The sequence below is a fragment of the Pterocles gutturalis genome, unplaced genomic scaffold, assembly GCF_000699245.1.
Source record: "Pterocles gutturalis isolate BGI_N339 unplaced genomic scaffold, ASM69924v1 scaffold35083, whole genome shotgun sequence".
NCBI lineage: Eukaryota > Metazoa > Chordata > Aves > Pterocliformes > Pteroclidae > Pterocles > Pterocles gutturalis.
The window spans coordinates 22,563-47,756 of NW_010124192.1; the positions used below are offsets into that span (position 1 = coordinate 22,563).

Here is a 25,194-nt window from a genome sequence, read left to right on the forward strand (position 1 = left end):
AGGAAGAGGAGGGGGAAAAAAAAAAAAAAAAAAAAAGATTTGTAACAAAGAGCGGAAAAAGCTTTCGACCCTCCCAGCTACTGTGGAAACGTCCGTGGCTAGTGAACAATGTGAGTCTGGTTCCTGTGTGGGATTCAAACGTCTCTGACAGAGGGGGGAAAAAAATGGTGGTATGAATATAGTTTATTCAAGGAACTTCTGAGCTTGGCTGCCTTCTAAACTTATCTGTGAACAGGAACTTGGCTTTTATCAACTGCCTTCTCCCTCAGGCACAGGAAAAGGATGTTAGCTTAAAGGAAAGGAAGAGAAAAGAAAGGAAAGAAAATATTGAGTGGTGTAACAGAGTCTCGTTACAGTGCCAGAAAATGTCACAGACATGCTTGCTCCACTGTCTGCACATGGGGTTTTTTCTACAGTTTAAAGGCTTTAGCAGCAGAATATTCATGGTATGTACAACAAATTATGGGCATGAAGGGATTCAGAGTAAATGCACAGCAAAAAACAGCTTACAAACATCCATTTTTGTGTGGCCTTTGCAAAATAGTTCTCTGAGTCATACTCTGTTCCCATCAAGGTTGAAGATTTTCGTGAAGGAGTCCTTCAGAGAGGTCACAGAATCACAGAATGTTAGAGATTAGAAGGGACCTTGAAAGGTCAGGATCGTTGAGCATTTTTAAGAATGTCCGTTTGGGTTGTCATCTCTGGATTTCATGCCTAATTTTTTTCTGCATTTTTGATTAGCATTACAAAAAAAAAAAAAAACTTGCCAAGAGCTGCTGTAAAGAGCTACCTCTGTCACCACTTCCTAATAATAATTAAAAAGAAGAATAAAATGAGGGAGAATGACACTCCACTGACAAAACAGGTGGGGATTCTGGTGCAGGACTGCTAGGTCATGTCTCAGTTTGAATGATGAGATGCGCAGCCCAAAGTTCAGCACGTACTGCAGCGCATTAACTGTGAAGCTTTTCTGGAGTCATTCCAATGCCAACTGTAAAATAGAGGATAAAACCTCTCTAGGATTTTGGAAGGCCCTGTTATTAGAGGCTGTGGATTTGCGTCTCCTTATCACTGGTTCAGTCTGGACCCCTCTCCTTCTGATTGCCTCTCTTTTGTGCTTAATGGAAGAACGTAGAAAACTGCAGAACTGCCCTTACTGACCCATGACAGAAACTGATGTGCAAGAGCATTTCAGCCCTGCGGCAGCAATGGAGGCATGTAGGGCAAAGCAGAGAGAGATTTTGATAATTTGAAAGGCAAAACCTGCTCTTGCTGTTATAGTCACTTCTCCAGGGAGATGAAATTTCAAGTTCTGGGCTGAAGACTGAAAGAAATAAGCAACTTCCCTCTGTTCCTTCCTGCTGCTTTTGTTTCAGCATTGTGTGTATCCTGCTATAATGCATGTTCATGTGTGAATATTTGGTGTGCCACGTTTCACCCACAAATGTACCTTTCTTACAAGCAACTTAGGATGTGACCTAAGCATTATGTTTGCTTACTTAATAAGACCCATTATCGGGAAGGAACTGAAACAAACATGAGACAAAACAAATAACAGGCTTATAACCTGAACTGCTGTGTGATTGTGGCTTGTCGAGATTTTGTGCTACAGATATTGAAGTTGTCCTACTTGTGACCTACTTCCAAACCCTTTGGACTTGTCTTTCAATATATACCCTTCCAGTTAGTCTTAACTCATCCTTTAAACCTCTGTTTTTCATGGACGTGATACCTCCCAAGTGGTGGGGCAATGTTTCTCTGCTGTCCTCCCAACTCTGAACACCTGCTGCTCCTTCAGGTGCAAAAACCCATCCCCTGTGCCTTTGTAACAATGCTGTCTATGAGGGTGGCAATCGGGAGGCACAGATTGCTCAGCCATTTGCAAGTTAATAATTTAGCATGACTTTTTGGTAGCAGTTATGAAAGATGTTAAAATATTGAGCATGCAGGGGACAGACGTCTCTTTCCTTGTGATGTCCGTAGCATAGGAAGCTGCGGTGAACACATGGAAGGCATGATTCATTCAAAGGACCTTCCTCACTAAACACTAGTTCAGGTTTCTGTCTAGGAGGTGTTGTGGATGGCGATGTCTGAATAGCATATTCAGGTTATACTGTTGGCTCCTGACATGAGATTTATTGGCAGACTGAGCTGTAAGTTTTCTTGCTATAACATCTGTAGAGGAAGAGGTATGAGGAGTTTACCTATCTAGGAACAAGATACACCACAACCTTGCTGCTTCTTTCTTTATTGAGCTGGTGCCTCATGCCAGGGAAAACAGACATACGCAGTCATTTGCTCATTGCTTTCTGAGGTCAGACTCTTCTAGGAGGTGCTTTCTAGATCAGAAAGGCATCTGTGCACTGACTAACATCAACAGGTATCTATTCACTTTTCAGCTGCCCAGTTTAGGCTTGGTGTGCCTTACAGAGCTGGGTACCGCTGCTGGAATGGAAAAAATGGATGAGATTAATCACCTTTAAAGCATAATTTGGGAAATGATAGGTGTTACTCCCAAAGTATACTTGAAACCGTGTCAGAACATGATGTGATAATGGTGTTGTAGAGATGTTTGGAGCTGCCCTGATACTTCTCAGAAGTTTCTAGTAGTTCTCAGAACAGCTAGCCAAAAAGAACCACCGCCACTTTTTGGCAACTAAATTTGAGAGGCAACAGCTATTGTTCCTCCACTCCTGGTCTCCCGTCTTTAGTGGCTTTTTTTTCCTGCACCCTTATTCATTAAAATACTATTTCCCCAAGAATTTCTGAAAAATGCTTCTTAAAACTATTCAAACTGGTCTTCAGACTTCAAACAAGTCTTGAAAGAGTTGATATTGCCAGTTACACCAAAGTCAAGGTATGCTCTGGGGTCGTCCAGACAACTGTGGGGCTTCCTCTTGCCTTGTCTGGAAACTGTAACCATTTCCATTAAACACAGCTCTTAACCCCTCCAGTGTTGCCCACCCTGAGAATTCAGTGTTCCATTTGCAATTCCATAATTAAGTTGTCAAATAGCAGCACGGTCTCCTGGATAATCTGCATAAAATGTAAAATCTCATCTTGGCACCTTTCTGTTTGTTTGGAGTCAGAGCCCTGCAGCTACAGTTGGATGGGAGGTCGGTGACCACAGAGTAAATGGGGCCAAACAATACATTTGATAAGTGGCTTGTATGCACTTGGAAAGCAAATGTGCTGGCTGTTCCAGTTGGTGTCTCTCCGGAGGAAGAGCCCTTAGAAATTAAATTTTCAATTAATAGATTCTGATTTTTTTTTTTGTTTCTTTTGTATCTTGCCAGATTCACTGCCTACTCTGTAATGCTTTTAACTGTAGACTTAAATTCAGAATCTGTGTATTTAAAAGAAAAAAAAAAAGCCTTATAAAAATGTTTTTAAAAAGCAAGAAAATCTGGAATTACTTTAATAAGCATGTGGGAATTATTTTAATAAGCATATGTTGCTTTAGATTCATCTATCCCAGTTCCAAATCTCTCAAGCAGAATGAGATTATGAGTTCTGTTGATAGCTGCACAGCAAGGGGATAACTTCTCATTAGGCGTGGGTTTTCAGATCCAGAAAACGCTGTCTCATTGCCTGCTGCTGCCGATGGGCGCACACGCAGTCCTGGCACGCCCGGCTCAGTGGCTCCAGGGGAGGGGGTGCTGGGCTGGGGAGCGATTCCTTTCAGCAGTTTGCCCTTCAGAGGAGGAACATGAATTCTTGTTGACTCTATTTTTATTGGTTTGCTGAAAAGCTATCAATATTCAGTATTCAGCAGCAGAGATCAGTCACAAAAGACCACCGTGTCCTGGCAGCGCTGCTCACTCTGTGCGCCTTGACATGGCTCCGGCGCCAGCCCGCGCTGGCCCTCCTCCGGCGGGGAAGTTACTCATTAGCTATGCAAACGAACATGCAGGGATTCAAGTCTTAAGCTGTTTGGCAAGAGGATGTCAGAAAGAACTGCTTGTTTTCGTTAGGGCATGAAGATGAATGATCTGAGACAGTTGTCCCTTCTGCATTTTGAAGTTTTCATAAGGAGGTGGGGGGAGGGGGGCAGGAGGGAATTTCTGTTTATGTAGAGCAAGGTTTGATCCTGTTAATATTCTCCAAACAAAAACTTCCTGAACAAAGGATATTTACCAGGCACAAAAGCAGTCTGTCTTTCCTTTCCTTACCTGTCTTTCAAACATCATATACTATTTATACACTTCAATAGAATATGACCAAATTCCCCTTCTTTCATCCAGCAAGATGACTTTGTCAGCTCTTCATCTCCAGCATAAATTCATCAGTAAAGGACAAGGTTAAGATTTTGTGTGTGCAGAATAACTTGCAGTTGGGAAAATTAAAGAGAGAAGAGACACAAGTTAAGTAAAATCCTGTTTAAATCTGTCACAAAGAAAGACAGTAGAAGACAGGGAATGCTGATTTCTGCTTTGCATTGTTTTCTTTCCCTTGCATCTGTGCTTTGGGAATAGGTAGACTTGAGTTAGGCTTGTCTTGCCCATATTCCAGAATTACTGGCAAGCATTGCACAGGCCTAGTTCCAGATACTGGCAACCAACACCCAGAGAGACGTTTGGGCACGTGGGAGGTGTGGAACTGCACCTTTCAGAGACTCTCCAGAAACTAGGGTGTTATGCAGCAAGAGACTCAGTGGACAAGCCTGAGCAGCCAGAATTGAGACTTTAAATGAACGACAGTTAGATGGTTTGTCACTGCACCAATCAAGATGAGGCTTCCTTTTGGTATTATGTAGATCAGCTAAATGTTTGTGAGATATGAATTTGTTTACAAAGTGATAGGAATGAAACTCAAAAAAAAAAAAAAAAAGGAACCTTATTTTTCCCAGTGTCCCAACGTACGTAATAGACAAAAAGAGGTTGCTGCCAGGTGAGATGGGAACTTGGGTTCTCTGAATTGCCCATTGGAGGAGCTTCTCTTCAGCTGCTGATTATGTTACCTTATACAAGGGGAAATTTGTTTTTCAGGCACAGAGTTGAGATCCTTGCAAAATCTGAAAGCCAAGGTTGCTTATGTTGACTCCTGTTGTTAGGTTCGCCTGAGGCAGGATTGGCAACAAATCAGGACTGAATCCTCTGCTCAGAACAGAAAGAGGGTACCACAGTTGCCATGGGGTGGCAAATGTTCAGAAGCCATTATTGATGCTTGCCCTGTGTAGATCACCTACAATGTTGTCTTCGATCTAGAGCTTTTCTAAAAGGGTTTAAAGGTAAAACAATGCCTGTGCAAACTGCCTGCTGCCTTGGGAGTGATCCAATGGCATTTAAATGGTTCATGTGAGCTCTTTCTGAAGGTCACTGGGAGAGGAGAAGGCAGGAAAGGAATATCCCATTTGAGTGCCAGCTAATTCAGTCTGGTGATGATTCATGTTTCACATCCCAGGATGGCTTGATATTTCATGTATTTGTTACCTTTTATAGCAATGCAAAATATGTAGAATTCAATTGTACAAAATCACAATGACAGAACAATAGCTTAAAAAAATCAAAATATACCTCTCTCAGCCTTGTCAGCCTGGGCGTTCTCTTGAAAATACCAGTAAAAGCCATAACCCTGGGAAGCTCTGGTTTCTGCTTTAATGCTCTTTGAAAGCCTCATAAATAGGCCTTGTAGCAATTCCCAAAGATGGTAAATTCACTTTTTGCCAAACATAGTAAAAACAAGACTCTTGCTCTGTTCCTAATGAAATTAGCGGGGGTCTTGCAACTGACTCCAAGAGCAGCTAGGTTAAACCACTGGTTGTATGGCACAATAAGATGCAAATATCTTGAATTTAAGAATACACTGGGAGCAGAAATGAGCACCAGCTGTGTACTATGGATAGTGGTCAATCAGCCACCTAAAGAAAATTGTGAAAGATGGTAAGAAAAAACTTTTTTCACTCCTTGCTGCAACAGTCTAGAACAATGAGAGCTCTTACAGTAATTGGTATGTTGTGATTGCCTTCCTCTGAATCTTGCACTTTTTAAAGTTAACGATTGATAAATTTGTTAGACTGTCAGAGATTCGTCTCCTCTACATTCAAATGAAAATTTGTACTTCATTTATAAGTAAGGAAATGCATTAATGAGAAAAAGATTCAGAAATCTATGTATTATTTTCAAGATTAACAGTCTTTCCATTGTTTCTGTGTGGAGTAAAAAACACTCTCAAAAACTAAAGAAACATTCTTGCTTCATAGAATCATAGAATGGTTTGGGTTGGAAGGGACATTAAGGATTGTCTATTCCAACCCCCCTGCCATGGGCAGGGACACACCTTCCACTAGAGCAAGTTGCTCAAAGCCCCATCCAGCCTGGCCTTGGCTTCTGCAGTAAGAACTATGTTTGTATATCTGTCTGTGTGTATGTCCAGACATGCCATTTTTTATTCAGACTGCTGTCTTTTCTGTGTAGTCATTCACCGTCGAACCCTTCCAGGCTGATAACTTGTGTTGGCAGTGGCATGTGAACCACTTCATGACACTGCCGTGTGCTACCCTCCCATAAGGCAGTTAAACCTCTGATTTTTGTATTCCATTTGCCTGGTAAGGAGAAGCAGCCAAAGTTGGTCAGGGTTTGTGTTCGGAGGCCAGTGTTCCCCATAGTTTCAGATATGACTCTATTAAAAAAAAATAATAATAATCACCTTGTTGCACCAGCAATTGCTTTCACACTCACTTCTGTTGAACTGAAGTTTTCTGAAGAAAACAACTTAGCTTGGGTTTAAGCACATTAGGATATCCCATTGTGGTTAATGGTATGTTTTGATGTTTTTTCCTACTGAGGCCTTGAGCCTGGATGGATCCTCTGTGCAAACCATAAGATTTCCCCAACCACTTCTCTGCTGAATGATTTTCTTGCCCCAGTGCTCTGCAGTACAGACCTCCAATGTGTGCGACAGCATCGGTGTAGAACGTTGTCTCATCCTGCAGCGGCAGAGTGGAGTCCTGTCTACAACAACTCAGAGAAACAAATAGGAAACAGGATTTCCCCCAACAGGCATCTGATTTTTCAGAAACAAACTGTTATAACGGGATATGCAGCTGAGCAAAAAGCATAATTTGTACTAAATGCCCTCAGACTTGACAAACATGGCAAGTGGGACTTCAAGCTCCCTTCACTTGAGCATCAAGCTTTAGCTGATGTCCATTTTCTTTCAGTATTTACCAGAAATAATGGTAACTAGAGAAGTTGCTGTTTTGTGCAGAATGGGTTCTGGAACTGCCAGACCAAGAAACCTGACCCTGTTTGTTTGTTACTCACACTAAGAAGTTTACATGCTTTTCAGCTTCTGGGAACCCAGGAGAGGTTGTGTTTGCTCCTGCTGCAGCCCCAGTGAGATGCCCTGCCAGGAACTCAGCTCTTCAGATAAAACATCTCCCTCTTCACATGAGAGCATCCTTGAGTGAGAGCATTGCAGCGTATTTTAAAAGCTCTATCTGTCTGGAAATTTTCCAGACAGTCCCTTACCTACTGATGTCCTCCTCCTCCTCCTTCTCTCCTCCTCCCTTCTTAAATCTTCCCAAGCAGATCCAGATCATTAATATTTCAGTATCAGCTGTTCACAGGCATTGGCTACACTGCAGTGCACTTCATCAATAAGAGCCAGCCAGGGCTGTGAGGTTTGCCACACTGCCTTCATCCAGCGGAGGAGCAAGAGGAAAGGCAGAGGCTGGCAGAGAAGCTGAGTATCCGCCGGGTAAAGCTGCATATTGCAGTCCTGGTCTTTTTTGCTGCTCTCCCTCACTCAGATCAGCCAGGTAATACCCTAGCAAGCAACAAGAATGGATGTCTTTAAGAAAGGTTTCTCCATTGCTAAAGAAGGTGTGGTGGCTGCTGCAGAAAAGACCAAGCAGGGAGTGACAGAGGCTGCAGAGAAGACTAAAGAAGGGGTGATGTATGTAGGTAAGAGAGAACTATTTTCAGTCTACATTTGAGCATGAACTGCTGCAGAGATTGTCTCTGAGAAAGTCTGGGGAAATTATATTGTGGCTAAAGCTTGTGAGGTCTGGATAGCATCCTCAGTTCAGTCACAGAGTGGCTGTGTAAGCCTGGGGTGCCACATCCTCCCCGTGCCTCAGTTTCCCCAACTGCAAATTAGCCATAGAAATGGCCACGACTTCAGGGGAGGCAGAACTCATGCAGTGGTAAGGAGCAGATGCCCAGGTGGAAGGTTTCTGTTATGACTGTTCGCTGATTGTTTGCAGCATGAGTCAGCCACTCTCCCAGCATCCAAGCACTGCTGATCCCCACCTCACCTCTGCGCAGCCAGCAGCGTTATTAAGTGGAGATTTCAGGATGCATCTGTTTCCCCACAAACATACCATTTTATCCTGAAATCCTTCTCTTGTTCATGGACCTGTTTCATTCCCCATGCACACATTAGTCTTGCTTTACAAGAGACACCTGAATTCATTTTGCCCGAAGGAAAGGATCTGGAAATCAGCAGGTCTGATGTCCTGCTGGAGTCCTCTCTCACTGTTAGTGTGCTGTTTCAGAAACCTCCCCATTCAAGGTCGCCCTCAAAACATGCTGTCTCCACTGTCTAGCGCGTGCAATTGTATGTCTGGATGATTAGGTATTCCAGATACTGTAAAATCTATGAAGTCTTAGGTTCCCAAGACTGATTACCCTGATGCCAATTACTGCACCTTACACAGCTTTTCATGTTTGCTAGATGTGGGAGAGAGGGGGGTTTTAATAGCAAAGTTTACGTGCAGGCTCTTCCTTGCTATGGTGCTGCAACATCCACAGCTGTACATAGCTACTAAATTTAAAACAGCTATATTAACAAGACCTACGGATATGTATTTGTGCATTACAAATGAAATACAAGTCTTACGTGGAGCAGAGCTGGTAATGTCTTCATGCCAAAATTTTAAACACTCAACTATTGACATGCTGTAAATGAACTAATGTAACAGTTAATATTTCAAATTGAAGCTGACTCGCAAGAGAAAAGGTAAACAGCTTCCCTGTAAATAATTAAACTAACCACAGTAACTGAAACACCAGCCTGTGGAACGTCATGTCTAGGTGTCAAATTGTGGCAGCCCTACTGCTCTGTCTGCTTTCTGATTTGAGCAATGTCAGAGAAGATCGTTCCAAATTTTTATACGTAATTCCTCACATCTCTGTTCAGTCATGTTGTATGCCCCCATACTGTGACCTGGTTTTCATTTTCACGCAGCCATGAGATACAGAGTCTGCTCATGTGATTCTAACCTTTTCAGTAAAGTTTCCTAACAGTCTTCTTCAAACCCGAATCTCTGAATGAGGGTGAAATAAAGATCAGGGTGAAGATGAAGTTCTTTCTCCTTTTTTTGTTCTGGTTTGTTGGGGTTTTTGGTATACCACCAATTCCTGCCTTCTCATGCACTGGGTGGTGCTTTGCTTTGGGGCTGATTCAGTTCCTGTTGCACGCTGGGGGATGCTCAGCTCTTTGGGGAATGTTCCGTCTTTCACAGGCAGGACAAGTAAAGGCCGGATGCTGATTAGCTCAGAGAACTGATTTTTAAATAGAGACGGTGGAGGCCAGGTATATCAATTAAAACTGGAGTGATTAGTATGTTGTCTGTGCCATCTTTTCCAACTCTGTGCCACATGAAGGGTTAATCAGAGACCTGAACTGTTCCTTCCTTGCTCCTTCCTTTGCAGAGCCTTATGCTAGCAGCTTGCCTGGAGCATTATGTGATGCAACCTGGATTTTTGGATGCTAGGAGAAAATAACACTTGTATAAAAGCTTGAGGATCTTTTCAGAAACTCAGGAAAGAGGGGGGATCCCAAAGCCTAGGATGGATTAAGTGGTTCCCTAACTGTTATTCAGGTTTGTGTTGACTCATCACTAACTCTCCAAGGAGGATTCCAGATGTCTGGGCACAGCCGCCACATCTGCTGAGTCACTTGCTGCTGCCCCAGGGTGGATGGTGGCGTCAGGGCTCTGCGGCAATCTTGTCCCTTGGAGCCACCACTCAGGTCCAGTTCCCACAGCCCAGGACAGAGCCTGAGCTGCCTCCTCCTGTGCTCACACTGCAATGCAGCGCAGGGCTGGGCTGGCTCCAGAAGCTGCCATCACGGTCAGGAATGTGGGGTGCTCCTGCCCAAAAAAAGTGTGTGGTAGAGAAGAGGGTGCGTGGTAAGAGAGAGATGAATCCTGTAGCAAGGGCCACCTGTGTACTTGTTAAAATGACAGACTGCTCTCCAAATGGTAACAGCCTCTGGCTATACTGCAGTGGCTGTGGGTTCTTGCACGGTTTATGTGTATCCAGAAGCTGACTCCATGGGCTGCCTTCTTTATTTGGTTCAAGTAGGGGGATAAGAGATGCTGAAGTTAATTAATGAAGTTAATGCAAAGCTACATCAGAGTACTGAGTATAAGGTCACTAGTACTGTTTATCACAGTATCCTTCTCTATGATAAACCTTTTCCCACTGCGCAGCACTCCACCACCTGGGTTGCACCCTTGCAACACCAAAGCGCTTACAGCTGACTCACAGCAGTCAGAAGAGGCAGGATGCATGAACTTTTAATTCTGTGTTACACAAGCTGCAGGCAAGGACTAATGAGTGAAATGAGATTGAGCATCAGGTGATTGCTTTCTGATTCAACAGACGCAGGTTGCTGGCAAGGGTAGATGGGGAAGGTCAGATTTCATGTGGTGCATAATGGATGCTGAGCCTGAGTCATTGGGTGTGGTCGGGAGACTGGGTGAGGAAGATGAGGCAAGCTGTCCCCAAGCTGTGGCGATGGCATTTAGCACTGCCATCACATCTGTGGTGAAATGGATTCAGGTATTTTTCTTCAACCTGCATCCTTCCTTTCTGGAGTTATTTTCCATCAGAAAATATGGCACCCTCCCACTCCCCCTGCAAAAAAGTCAAGCCTAGATAGCCATCTTAAATCAAAAGTCTTGTAAAAAAACTATACCAAAGTACAGCTCTTTTCTCACTTAGCATGTTTACTGCAAAACTGAAATGTGTGCAAGGCTAGTACAGCAAATTATGTACTTTGCTTTCCTGACAACTGCTCTTTGACCGAAAAACAGCAGATAAGGACTAAGCTTGAACATCCATACATTCTGTATGTTGAATCAATATTGTGGCAGCCTTTTGTTGGAATGGCACTGGGAGGGAAACGGAAGCAGGATAGCGTGTGCGTTGAACTGTGCATTTGGCCCCTTCAGGAGCTTATCTTCATGGCTTGAGACTTGCTCTGCTCATTGCTGTGCTTCTGTGCACGTTTGTATACCATGTGCATCATTATTAAATCCAGTTTACAGCAGTGCATGCATGTCACATGCATCACTAGGAAATACATTTTACAGCAATAACAAGTATAAAGTACAAAGATTTAATCTCTTCAGATTTAACACAGTTTGTGAGGGTGGAGTGCAATGTTGAGGGCATGTTGTAGTAGAACAGCTTTGTTCTGCCCCTGCCAACCCTTACCAACACCAAAATAAATCAACAATTGAGAATTGTGTATTGGGCAGAACAGAGCTGGGCTGGTTCTGTTGCTATCAGGGCACTGCACCTGTTTTGCTTTTCAGGCTGTTGATGAGAATGAGGTGTGGTTTGTAGCTGATTTCTCCCACCACACCCGTGGATGCTCGAGTGCCTCTGGGGTTAAAGATCTGGCTGGCTCTGTATTTCTATCATTTTGACAGCTGGACATAAAAATCTTTGTGTTGTGTCAGTGTGGAAAACTTGAAAAGAGCCTGTATAGGTGCAGGTGATTTACAAAGTACAGTAAAATGGGACCAGTGGAACCTTTTGGCACTTGTTCATTAAACTTCCAGCAGAGATATATTTGGTTCTTTATTTTTCTAGTGTGAAACAGCATCTAGTTACTGCAGGGGCTGCCCATCCACCACATGATTTAACGTACGTGCTGCAGAACAGAAGGGATGTGTAGCAGGTCACTTCAAGCTTGGAGGAAAACCGCAGAGGTTAATTATTCCTTAAGGGCTATTTGTATTGCAAACTGAATGCCCTCACATCCTGTTAGCTTTTCTGCCTTGAGAACAGAGAGGTAAATTACAGTGTAAGCATACATATGGTATACTTTCGTAATTTGAGATAAAAACATCTGAATCCTCGGTATCACTGTGAGCAGGCACTTACAGCCTGGGCTGAGCCACCAAAGTAAGTAGGTACGCAGTAGGAGGGTGGTTGTTCGGTAAATTCAGTCTAAAGTTTCTCCAGAGTCTTTATTAGAGGTGTAGAATGAAGCTTTAAATGACCATTGCATCCAAGTATCCAAGGGTCACGAGTGGGACTCCACATCTTGGAAGACTGCAGTAGGTGAGATTTCACCAGGTCACTTGATGTACGTTCATTTTTACAATTAGCTTAACACTGATTTACCTCTGCTCAACTTTCTTTTCATTCTGGAAAGATTTCAGGGACAATTTTTCCTACTTAAGAATGCTATGATCAAGATTTTTCAGGTCTAGGCGTCTCCAGACAATTTGTGGTTGAAGTTATCCAGTTCTTGACACAAAGGTACTCATTGACTTCACTGGCGAAGGAGACTGGTCCCTTCTGCCAGCTCTATAAATGGCTTGTGTCTTAGCAGGAGGTGCCAGCAGCACCACGGCTCCCCTCCGCACATGGTAAGAACAGAAAGCCATCCATGTCCAGAAACCATAGGGTTCTTTGCCAGGTAGCACTGATGGACCGTGTGTTTCCTTTCACAGGTACCAAGACCAAGGAAGGTGTAGTGCAAAGTGTGACCTCAGGTAAGAGCACAGCCCTGGGAGGGATGTGGAAATCTGTCATGTGTTGCCAGACCTCTTGATAAGACCATCGTTCCTGCAGGTCTCTTGGGGGCACTGCTGGTCTGCGTGACCTTCCATCTGACGAAAGGAGGATGCTTGCCAGGAGTGATGGTTCAGGGTCTGGCATTTGCAGCCCACGTGAACAGGAGAAAATATTTAATCAGCAGAGCAGGTCAAAGAAATCTAACAAAAGTTACTGGGTAGACTCAGATGATTCACAGCAGTTTAGACATTTCACAATGCTGAGACTACTGCCCAGCATGCAGAGGGGATTTACTGGCATCAGTTCCTGTCAAGCCAAAACTGTGGTCTTTGGGAAATTCCTCAGGCAGTCACAGTCAGGGACCCTAAAGGGTCTTTCTGGGTATCCCAAACTCCAAGGCTGGGCACGGTGCTGAACTGCCTTGAAGAGAGGTGAATGGATCCTTTCCCTGGAGAATTTCATTACTAAATTACTTATTTTTTTTCCCTACCCAGGATTATTAAATCAAACAGAAGGTACCCAGAGAGAGGTCATACACAGTGCAATGAAAGATACCGTTTTTTGTACAATTGTCTCCTAGTATCTTCAAATGAATTTTTCATTCTCCAATTGCCCACAAAGACTGACAGGCTGCAGTGCAGCTCTCTGAACAGCATTTTGAGTCAGACAAAACCCTCACGTACATGATCTAAATTCAGATGTGATCTCATATAAAAAAATCCAAATAAAGACTGTATCAGGGCCAATTTATTCTCTTACCTCAGTGCAATTGTTTTATTGTCCCAGTGAATTTGGCAGCCATTTGGCAGTGCCTACCTCACTGACTTTCTGCTTTTCTTGAAATCTCAGTTGCTGAGAAGACCAAAGAGCAGGCCAATGTGGTGGGAGAAGCTGTAGTGGCCAGTGTGAACACAGTGGCAAACAAGACTGTAGAAGGAGCAGAGAACATTGCGGCCACTACAGGAATTGTAAAAAAGGTATGTTTGGTTTTTTGGTGATGTGCAGGACAAAAGAGTTGTCTTTGGATTGCATTTAAAATATCTGCAAACATTTACAGTTGATGGTTTTACCTATTCAATGAGTGGTTTTTATATAATGCTTAATATTATTGTATAATGCCTAATATAATCACAGAATCATGTGGTCTGGAAGTGACCACATGAGATCATCTAGAAAAACACCCATGGGGTCAATGAGAGCAGGTTGCCCAGGACCATGTCCAGTGGGTTTTGAATATCTTCCACGGATGGAGACTCCACAATATCCCTGGGCAGCCTGTACCAGTGTTCAATCACCCTCACAGGAAAAAAAAATAAGTGTTTTATTATGTTCAGATAGACAGATGAATGCGTTTGCCAGTGCCTCTTGTCCCATTGGTGGGCATGGCTGTCAAGAGTCCAGCTCCTCCTTTTCTTATGAATGTATAAAAGGGACTTGAGTAGAATCATGGCCAGGCTGCAGCGAGCATCTGGCTCGGGTCAGAGCTCTGGGATGGGCTGGGTGTGAAGGAACAGGGGCTCAGCGCATGCCCGCACCCTCAGCCAGTGCCCATGTGCGGCACAGCCTTGTCCCCGGTCCTGGCAGCCCTGCAGGCAGCAGCCATTTGGGCAGATGCCGGGTGCCAGCAGACACCATGACCCTCCTGCGCTGCTTTGTGCTGGTTTTGACAAAAGCCAAGCACTTGTTGATAAAGGCCGCATGACCCAAATTGTGCACGGATTAAGCTAGATTCAGACAAGACACCTTCAGTCCTCCAGCCTAATTTGGCAAACTGGGTTGCTTCCAGAGGGGATTAAGGGCCATGTGAAGAGCAGAACAGCTCCCTAGATGAAGGCAAAGTTGATCATTAGAGAAGATGCTTTCACTGGGTGGTAACAAGCAGCAACCATTTGTACAGTACACACGGCTAATATTTGACAGGTCTTTGGTAAGCCCGGCTGTGTTTCGCCTCCTCAGAGAGCAGTGGTCAGTAGCATTGATAGTGACATGAGCTCGATGAGTCACAGCAAACCCAGAATCAAAGCAAAGCAAGACTCACCAAAATTGTTTTAATTGTTCAGACAGTTGGCTGATGAATTTCCTGACCTGCATGCAAACACATTGTGATGTGAAACAAAACTTCTCCATGCCATATAAATCCTGAGAGAATAGCCTAACAAAAGAGGAGAACAGCAGCTACGAGTGACGCAAAATGTCCTCCTGAAAGCATGTGAAAAGGGCAGACACAGACGTTCTGCTAAGCCCTTGGGATAAGATTAATCTCTCTTCCCGCAGGGAACAGCAGTTAGGCTGCAGGAGTGGAACCAGTGATGCCTAACTCCGCAGGGCCAGAATACTCCCTTGTACCTTTTGACTGACCAGGCACAGGGTGGTTGGCCCAGGAGAGGTAGGAATTTGCTGACGGTAGGAATCTGTCCTGCAGATACCGAACTGTCTGGCCTTCTGGCAAAGACTGAGAAGCAGCAATCCTCTTTAAAAAGCCCTCCCTCAAAGACTGACAAGCTACAACTTACAGGGGGTAATTTCTGAGCTCAAACCAGCGGACCTTATCTGTTTCCATCCTTATGCAGGTAGTCCCTCAGGAAATCAGCAATTCCTTCACCCTAGTAATAGTTCAGGATTATGCAGACTGCAGGCAACATACGAAAGGGATGAGTTTTCCAGAGGGTTAAAGAATTAAGCATCTGAAATGTCATTCTGGCATCTTCTGTCAATGTCCACCTGCTTAAAGGGGGAATTGATAAAGAAGAAAAAAGAATGCGATGTGTCACACGCCTAAGGGCAGACTAAATGAAGAAGCCAGGAAACTGCCTTGGATACAATGTCATGGTGTCATGCCAAATAGCAGAGGTGGGCAGCAGAATGAAAACAGGAGGACAAAAGCAAGGCAAAAGGAGTCATAGGAGAAAAAAATTCAGCAAAAATGTTTCTGGGAAGAGAGGGGTCACCTACTCTGCTGGTTTAGTTCAGCTTCGATTAGGAGTGCAAATCTTGTAGTCATCCTCACTCACCACAGTTCAGTTGCATCCCCTAGATACCTTTTGGATAGCAATGACAGGGAAGATTGAGCTCCATATGCTCACCGCGTGCATCTCAACTGCTAACGGTTAATGGCCATGGGGCCAGAGCTGCTCTCGTGGCAAGGCTCTGAAAGGAGCAGAGGGGTTGTGCTGGGCTCTGGGCACCAGCTGTTTTCTCTCCAGATCTGCTTCTATTGTGCTGAACAACTGGCTAATGGAAATACAGCCAGAGGCTGCCAAGAGCAGCACCGGACACTGTAATGCCTGTGAGAGACCCGCTGGAGATACGCTAAGAAGAGTGATAAGGTATAGCAGTTAGATGTTTAAAAAATAAATACCTACTGTCAAAACCTTGCAATTCTGAAATTGTACACACACGTTCTAACCCCTGAAGTTTGAGGGAGCTGTTGCATCCAGTCCTGAGACTTGTTTGTGCTCCATCCCATCGTCCTCCTTTTTAATTGCAAAGAACAGTTGCTAACGTCTTACTTCTGTTTTCAACTATCCTCCAGTATTGCTCCCTGCTGACTTTAGAGAGGGGCTGGTCAAAGAACCAGGGGTCTGTGTGAATGCCTGGTGAGCACTGAGCAACACTATGGGATGACTTGAATCTGGGCTGTCGAGTGGCTTAGGAGGCACGTCCCCCGCTCAGATTCCCAGTATTAATATCAATTACGCAGAGATTGTTGACATTTAGTCTGTACGTTTGACATCTGGGATCAGTGGCAGACACACGCTAGCAAGGAATGGGGAACTCGAAGGATTCAGGATTAGGCTTTGCTCAGGGCAGCAGCCGCGGGGTGGCTGAGCTGTGTGGGTGTATCAGGTGCCGTCTTTGGCCGTGGGGAGTGTGTCGTGTTGGAAGAATTCAGCTCTCTGTGGAATATGGCAGGCATTGAAACGTGGACACACGTGGGGCAGTTGGCAGCCTGCTGCTCCTTGCTCTCCTCGGTGGGAGTGCTTGGGGCCAGGCAGAAGCAAACGGGGCTGAAGTAAGTCTACACCTACAGAACGGTGCCAAGCGCCAGCTGAGAGCCACCTCGAATAGTGTCAGCATCTCCTAGTAGGGCTTTGGCACTGGCCTGGTCCCTGCTGACTGAGTACAACAAAGTATTGACTCTTCTGGAAGAGTTTTTAAGTATTAAGTAAAAGATATGTAAGTTAAAAAACTATAAACCCTCCACAATTTTTCTGATGCCCAAAGGAATGAGATCCATCAGTAATGTATTTTGTCTGTGGCTCTGCACCCATCCCAGTCCCTGGGGTGGACATTAAGGGATTTCAGTGAGATAACCACCCACTAAATAGCACTGTCTTAGAAGAGGATTAATTCTTTGTCTGCATGACACAGCACAAAATTTGCTGCATTGCAGACACCGTGTGGCTGGGAACAAGTGCCTGTACATACACACAACCCCACACCCCACACACACACCCCCTCCCACCCTCACAAAATATCCCTCGGGGACTGGAGGAATTTCCCCAGTAGCTGATGCTTCCCTTTGCCCTCCACCCAGATCTTCCCTTTAGATCTATTCACCCTGTCAATTTTGATATGGTTTAGTTGTCAGTTCACGGCTCTGTCATTTTGAATTGGGTTTGATCTTTTTTTTGTTTCACTCCATTAATTATTAGAGCAGTTGTCAGTTGTGTGCAACCACTGGGCGCGTTCGTTGGATCACGTTGTTTCTCTCTGCGCTTGATCTAGCACACGTGTGCCGTACCCGTGCGACAGCTTATCTCTGTCGTAACCACTGCACATTTTGAATACAACGGTTGACATTCATGGCCTTGATTCTGTTCACTTAAACTCTGCGATGCCACTGATGCCAAGACAGTTGCACCAAAGGAATTAGAAGCAGAAGCTGGTGAGAGACCTCCCTGTTTAAATTAGCTTGGGCAGGGCGAATGCCACTAGGAGAGAGCAACCCAGGGCGTCTGAGAGGTCACCGAGGGCAGAGATGTTAGACAGGAGAACAGGGAAATCAACAGCCGAACTACCTTACAATTAAGTAGAATAAATAGTCTAATCTCTTTCCCCTTGTATTCAAGCTCCATCCTTTGTATTCGAGCTTCGCTGTCCTTCCCTGATGCAGTGATGCATCCCGGGGATATCCTTCAGCATCCCTGCAAAAGCAGCATGGCATGGAGTACTCTGCCTGCAGGCATTTTTTCTCTGCTTCCCTCTCATTCTCATTAGTGCATCCAGGCGTACATTTTTCACATGCAGAATAGCTGAGTTAGAGGCTCTGGTGAAGCCTTAAAGTCTACAAGACTCTGTGTGTGCTTCTCAGGTAAAGGCTTTGCCCCAGTGATCCTGTGGGATAATAATGTATTTGTACAAGCAGCCCCAGGTCTGGCTGTGAGCTGGGTGAAAACAAAGCTACCCCAAGAGTTCACCTGGATCTGTTGGGTAAGACAGGAATCCTGCACACCTGTCTGTCTGTCCTGTCAATGGGTCCACTCACTTTAATCACAAATCGACCTTTTAGTCAGAGCTGTCAGCATCCCTCCGGGTGCATTCAGCCCAAAATCCATCCAGGACAGCCCGTCCACAGAACCTGTCAGGTTGCCTGAGGGTTTACAAGGAAGCGGTTTGGGGATGCTGCCAAGGAGCATTGCTTTTGCTCCAATGCCCAAGGTCAAGAGCGCTACAGGAGGCTGAACCTTTCTCTGCCTTATGCAATTGATGTCCTGTTGCAGGCTGTTAAATTTGTAGCAGATAAGGTTGCCAGTGAACCTCTCTGGGTTTGCAGCCTTCAAATAATAATAAGAATAATAAGAAGAAAAGCAATCTTTCTTGCCACTGAATTTGTGGAGTTTTTGATGAGTAATGTCCCTGCATCCAACATTTAGACTCTGCATGGTTTCTCTGTTAGATAAGGAAGATAATCTTGATGAGGTGGTTTATCTCAGAATTTCTGGGGATGGCAAAAACCCCACTGGCCGATAACATAATATGGATAGAAATATAAATTCCATTTCATGTATGGACTCCCAGCGGAACATACAACACAGTCACTGAGCTGAAAAAGGGAATTTCATAGAACCTGTGAAACAGAGAAATCTGAAGAATCAAATTGTAGATTTCTCTGCAAAATCTGTCGACTTTTAAAATTTGTCTTTAAAAATATATTAAAATATCAGAACCCAGAAGCTTATAGTATGCTCTGTTTAGCACCTCTTAATATTGTTCAGGAAGATTTTTATAAATGGCAGGTCCTAATTTGTTGAGTTTTCATTGGTGATATCTGAATGCGTAACTGTGTTTCATAACCTTAGTGAAATATTTTATATATATAAATCCTCTACAGTAGATATATTCTATTTACAAATATATTTGTATATATATAAAATATTTAAAAACTTGTATTGCATTCCTGTGATGAATTCTAAGGTCTTGTGTTTCACTTAGCTATTACGTTAAACTACTTCCAGTTTTCTTCTCTAGCCAAAATGATTCAACCCTTGCTCCCAAAAACCAGAAAACAGCCCATAACAAACTAAATCAGTTTTTTTTTTTCTTTTTAAATACTTTTTCTAAAACAACACATGATTTCTAAGTGGGGCAAAAAAAATCTGCTAGCTATTTAAGAGCAGGAGGAGCATACTAATTACTTCGCAGTTGCAACATGCCTTTCCCTTAGAATGTTTTATCCGTTTGAATGAGGAGATGAACCCTGAAAGGAATGGCAAAGCTCTCGGTGTCCCCCCTTGCTTTTGTGCCCAGCATCACACTGGTACAGCTGGGGCTGGTACCCCAGAACTTCTGGCTCTTCATCCCAAGTGAAGACATCACATGGCTGTCCTCTGTGTATTGTTTTCCTGACTAGTCACGAAATCCCCAGCCAGCTGACGCCCAGCTGAAGAATGCAGCCCTTCCTCATCTCATGCTCGCCACTTGGGGCAGGGTGGGAAGCGTGTGAGAAAAAGGCTGTGAGGCGACATCCCTAACACAGCCTGACACCTCTTCATCCTGCAATTGTGCTTGTTCCTCCACCACAGCTTAGAAACACTCTCCAGAAACATGGTTGCTTCCCTTCCTAAAAATAGATGGATGAGTCACTTTTATCCTTCTGGAGCAGAGCCTTGGCAGACAGCACCATGTAAGGGATATAATAAGAAGCACAATAGCTGAACAGGGTTTCTTCAGCCCACCCATCGCTCTTGGATGCAGCATCCGGAGGATGGTCCTGAGGAAGGGATCCCCTTTTCCGTGGCTCTTTCCACATCTGGCAGAGCTGAGCTCCCTGCCCACAGGAAGAGTGGGTGGCCATGCCCTGGGGGAAGATGGGGGCTACTGCACTTGTCCTTCTGTTCCTAGGAGCTGTCCCCCAGTTCTCCTGGTGCAGCTCAGTGCCTCAGGCTGTCACCTTTGTTTCATCTTCACAATTTCACATGGCAGCTGGTAACCCCACCTGCAAAAAAGCTGTGAAGTACCTGCCTTGTCATTGACTTGCATTGCAGGAATCTCGTTTCTATTCTTTCCGCTTAACAGTCAAAAAAACTGCTTGTAGAGCATCAAAATACAATTTGAGACTGTTTACCTGCTTTCACCTAATGTGTGCTGTTAGGTTATAGGGTGTTGTCCTGCACCCTATAAATGCAAAGTGTTTTAAAGCCTCATGCTATCAAAATATTTAAATTCAAATGGTACGTCTTCCTTCTGTGCAAAATTGACTTTTCCTATAAGTAATATATGTGTCTCAGGTTCTTTCTATGCTGGCTCCAACTTCATATGGGAAAAGACAGTAAAAATTCAGGGATGTTGCTGGGCATATGTGCTCAAAGGGTACAGAGCAGCTTCGTAATTTTAGCAGAGTTCCCTGGTGATTTGGGGCTGGACTACAGAGGTCCTTCTATTTCTATGTCCTCCTGCTCTTTCTGACCATTCCACAAAGGTCCATTTCTGCTTTTTCTCCATCCCCTGTGCCCATCCAGTATGTTCAGGATTTTTGTCTTCCCTTCCCATGTGGAAAAATCACATGTGAAGTAATTGCCTGGTGATAATACAGCTTTTCTGTCTTCTTTGACTAGGAAGATAGCTGAAAGATGTGGAAAAGTAGCTAAAAGAGCCCAAAGTGCTTATGAAAATGCTTGGACTTCAAATACAAAGGAAAGCTTATCATTTGACAATGAAGTTTTTTTCTGAGGCATGACATTAATGCCACCACAATACTGTTATATCCAAAATTAGTATTAGTGAGTCTATGCAATGACTGCTTAGGAAAAGGCTAGGCATAATCTGTCCTACTCCAGGTGAATTTATTTGTTGCTCCCAAATTTCTTCACACTGAAGGAGTCAAAACTCCGTTTGGTCTCGGTGACAGGAAAGAAAACTTCAGCAAAAGAACTGATTTTTCCATATGAAAATATCTTAAAACAGGCTGTAAGAGATTGAATTGCTTTTACATAGATACCTGCTCTAACAAGCTGAACAAAAATTTGATTTGGGGCCAATATTTGCCATCCATTAAACCCGGTATCTTATTTGCCTGTGTAATGCTCATACCCATTTTGCGCAGTCTGCTCAAATAGTCTGTCTAAGATGAGGGCGATGACTCTGCAAGTGGCAGTAAGGACAGACATCTTGCTTGTGACTTGGCAGGAGGACCTGGCACCAGCACAGCCGCCCGAGCAGCCAGGGGTGGAGGGAGACGGGGACCTGGCAGTGAGCACCGGTGGCAGCGAAGAGGTAAGGGGGTGCCATGGCCCTGACTTCCCCATGGTCCTGGGGGCTCGAGACCACATGTGGGCTTTTCTGGGTGACTGGTTCTCCCCAGGATGATCTTCCCTTTGCTTTCTGTGGTTACAGACACGCTGTGCATGGAGCCTGTTAGTATTCCCGCTTTCATGAGTTATTTGACAAAAACCTGAGCTCATCAGTTCTCACTTTTACCATGTCTTTTTTTGGGACCAAGAATATGCTATGAGTGACAGATTGGACTGTAAACTGCTGCCTGATTTGGGCTGATTTTGGGGTGTAAACACACATATAATAGTTAATGCGTTCCTATGGTTTTATTGTCATGTGGAATAGCTTTTTCCTGGTTGCAGCTGTGCTTTAAAAGAGCTTTAGAGAAGAAATTAGATTTTTCTATACTTTAAAGTATATAATAGTCCTTTTAAATTTTGATCTATTCTACCTGCAATGTCCTTTTGAAGCCCTGGGTCAAACGTCAGTCTCTGGGCCAATTTCAGCTCTTGAACAAGAAAGGACAACCCCTTATTGACCAACATGGATGCTTTAAATGGACAAATTCTTCTCGCATGGTATTTCCTTTACAGTTTCCCCTGTAAGGCTGCCTACACCACAAGCACCATGGTGCTACCTGCACCCAAACTCTCCATTTTTCAGCTTCTCGGAAGCTCAGACTGTTTTCAAGGTGCCTGAAGCTCACAAAAGTCTCATCTTGCACCTGTCACCAGTGCCAGCCCAGCCTCACGTTAGTTCAACCGCAACCACAAGTGAAATCACATCCTCATTTCCCCCAGAGGTCTGAGTTGCAGTGGAAGTCTGCCTGGTTCCCAGAAGGAAGAGAAAATTTCTGCACCATATCTGGTCCTTAGGCAGTTGTTTATGGTTTTTTTATGTGGTGACTACTAGCATTGACTTTTTTCTCCTAATTTTATTTGTATCTGTTTTCCACTGGAAATATTTAACTGTTTTCCTGTCTTACTTCTCTCACAGGGTGAAAATGAAGGCAATTAATCAACTTCGGGACTTCTAGCTCAAAAGAGAGCATTCCAAGAGCATACATGGAAATATTAGCTGACACTGCAACAGGGAAATCCTGCTCTCCATAGACTAACTGCCTTCAGCTCTGTAGCCTTTCACTTGCCTCATAAACCACTGGTACAATATATGTAAGCCAGGCTCCTCTGATTGTAAGTCAAGTGCAGGCTTGTACCAGGTGCGTGTCTCCCTCCCCACCTCCCTCATGGCTTCCTGACCCGGTCACTCTGCGTGTTTTGGTTGGGCTCACTGGTCTGTGTCTCGCATCCATCTGTACTGGCACTTGGGATCTCTAGGTATCATGGAAATATTTTTTTTTAACTAATAAAAAAGTGTTTGAACAAGTTTTTTGTTTTGTCAGTTTTATTTGCACATTTTAGAGAGTGATCCTTCCAAAGTGAAGAACTCTTCCTGTAAAAGCATGGTATTAAAATACAATGATCTCAGGAGTGTAAGGGTCTTAGATCATGATGAAAAAGACAGGGAATCATGAAAATTGTATTTCTGAGGTCAGTAGCCTGGGTAGGCCAGCTTTCTGTCTCTTGGGGCTGAAAAAATAGAGTTCACTCTTGAAATACCCACCCAGGTTTAAGAGAGAGTGCGTGGGGGAAACTGGAAAAAAAAAAAAAAAAAAGGCTTTATAAGAGAACATGACAGCCACACTGAGCTTGGTTAGCATTTGTTCTTTGCTGTTTATTCTGCTCACACCAGAGCTTGGAGACTCTCCTCTGATGTCTTCCAGGTGTAACGAACGGCTCAAAGGTTATTAAAGAAATGTGATGGGCACTGACCTGTTGGGTCAGAATGGCATCACTGTGAGCAGGGACCGGCAGGATTCCTGTGAAACGTGTGAGTCCACAGCAGGTGCCAAAAGAGAATCACTGGTGCAGTAAAAGCACCAGGACTGGTACTGGCTACAGCGGCTGGTCAGTCTGAAGAGGAGCTGCTGAGTGAGAGCAGTAGAGACCTTGCACATTCACAAATGAAGAGAACAGGAAAATGTTGATGCAAGCTTGTTGCTGTGAATAATGAAGGATGAATTTAAAGCACATCATTAAGTACGGGGTCTAAAAATGGGTTCTTTTGTTCACCTGCAGGCAGAGTACCCACAAATCCTCAAGAAGCCAGTATAAACTGTAGAGATTTAAGCTGCTTCAAAATCAGACCGTTAATCTTTATTAAGCTGCATAATGATGATGACCATGGAAGGTATCACAGGTATTACATTGCTGTAGCATGGAAGGATCTAACAAGTGTGGTATTGGCCCCTCTCACGCATTAACAATACATGTAAAGCTTTGCCTTGCAGAAACCACAGGGCTTCCATCCAGAGTGGATGTTTGATCTCGACAAGGAATGGAAACAAAAAAGCCCTATCAGAGATAACAGAGTCCCTCAAAGGAAGTTATATCCCATATGTGCATGCTCTTTCCTGATGTCCTGCAAAACATTTGCAGAACCTGCCAATTAAACAGAATAGTTAAAACTGAGGTCAAGATAAGAGGGCATAAAGGGCTATGATACTCATGTCCAGCAGCAGGAGGCTGGAGCCTGTTCTTAGTGCTCTCTAGATAGAGACAGGGAAAAAAACCCCTCTGCTCCAAAGCTTTGTTTTATGGGGATACAAAAACAAATGTTCTGCTAGCCAGAGGGAAAGAAAAAAAACCTCGCTAGCTACAGCACAGATGAGAGGCAAGGACAGGTATCGGCTGGGCCAGGCTGCAACTCAAAGGAAGGAGTGAGCCACTCCCCAGATCCCTGTCTCTCAAGCAGACTTCACCCTAGTTCAAAAGGATGTAAACCAGGAGAGAATCACAATTGCTGAGCTAAGAGTGCCAGCACACTGCTACACGGCAGAGCTGTATAGCTGCTTAGGAGAGAGGCTCACAGCACTCCACATCGGTACGCTGTGCTACAGCATCTCCTTCCCTATGGGAAAAGGGGGATTAAACTGGTCTTTACACACTGTATCTAGAATTCTGAGCCTAAAAACACTGCTTGGCTCTTGCCTAATATATGGGCACCGAAAGTGTCTGTTTCCTAAAGATCTGGATCTGCGCTTGCCTGCTTCTCACATCACTGAGCACTGTTCCATGCCTGGGCTGGACGGGGCTCAGCACTTGTGGGCAGAGCTCGGAGGAGTGTGTATGCGTCTTGCAGAAGGCAATCACAAGCCTTAAACACAGAGGTCGGGACATGTGGTTTCCTCCCATGTGAGCATCCTGTGTCAGTGAGCGGGAACAGAGCAGCACTGTGCCCGTGCAATGGCTGGGTGAGACCTGGCTTCCTCCCATCCCCGCTCTGGACCGGCTGATGCCAGCTGGGTAGAGCAGAGGTGCCCGTATGAGTGGCCATGGGCAGAGGTAAGAAAGGTGAACACTTGGTTTCTCCTGAAGTAGCAGAGTCTGCCATAAGAGTCAAAGATTATCTGTTAATTATTCAATTAAACTTTGTTGTATGTCTGTTTGGTTCACTGCACAGAAAAGAAGTCTGTACTTTTAATGAGTATTCAGACAAGTATAATGAGAGGTGATGGAAGGAAAATGAAAAATGGAAGGATGGAGGAGATGCATCGGAAAACATCCTGCGGCAGAAGGAGATGCCGGGAATCCCCCTGCCCCAGGTAAAAGATGATGGAGACAAACACTAGCAAGACTATTTTTTGCTGACAGGC

The 25,194-nt window shown here is 44.3% G+C and overlaps 1 protein-coding gene across 1 annotated transcript; it reads left to right on the forward strand.

The window, feature by feature from the left end:
• The first annotated feature begins 7,786 nt into the window (after positions 1 to 7,786).
• SNCG (synuclein, gamma (breast cancer-specific protein 1)) lies at positions 7,787 to 23,653 on the forward strand. Its single transcript, XM_010078197.1, has 5 exons — positions 7,787 to 7,907; positions 12,701 to 12,742; positions 13,614 to 13,741; positions 21,393 to 21,479; positions 23,618 to 23,653. Exons 1-5 carry the CDS (start codon positions 7,787 to 7,789, stop codon positions 23,651 to 23,653), a joined length of 414 nt encoding a protein of 137 aa, XP_010076499.1.
• The last annotated feature ends 1,541 nt before the right edge of the window (positions 23,654 to 25,194 follow it).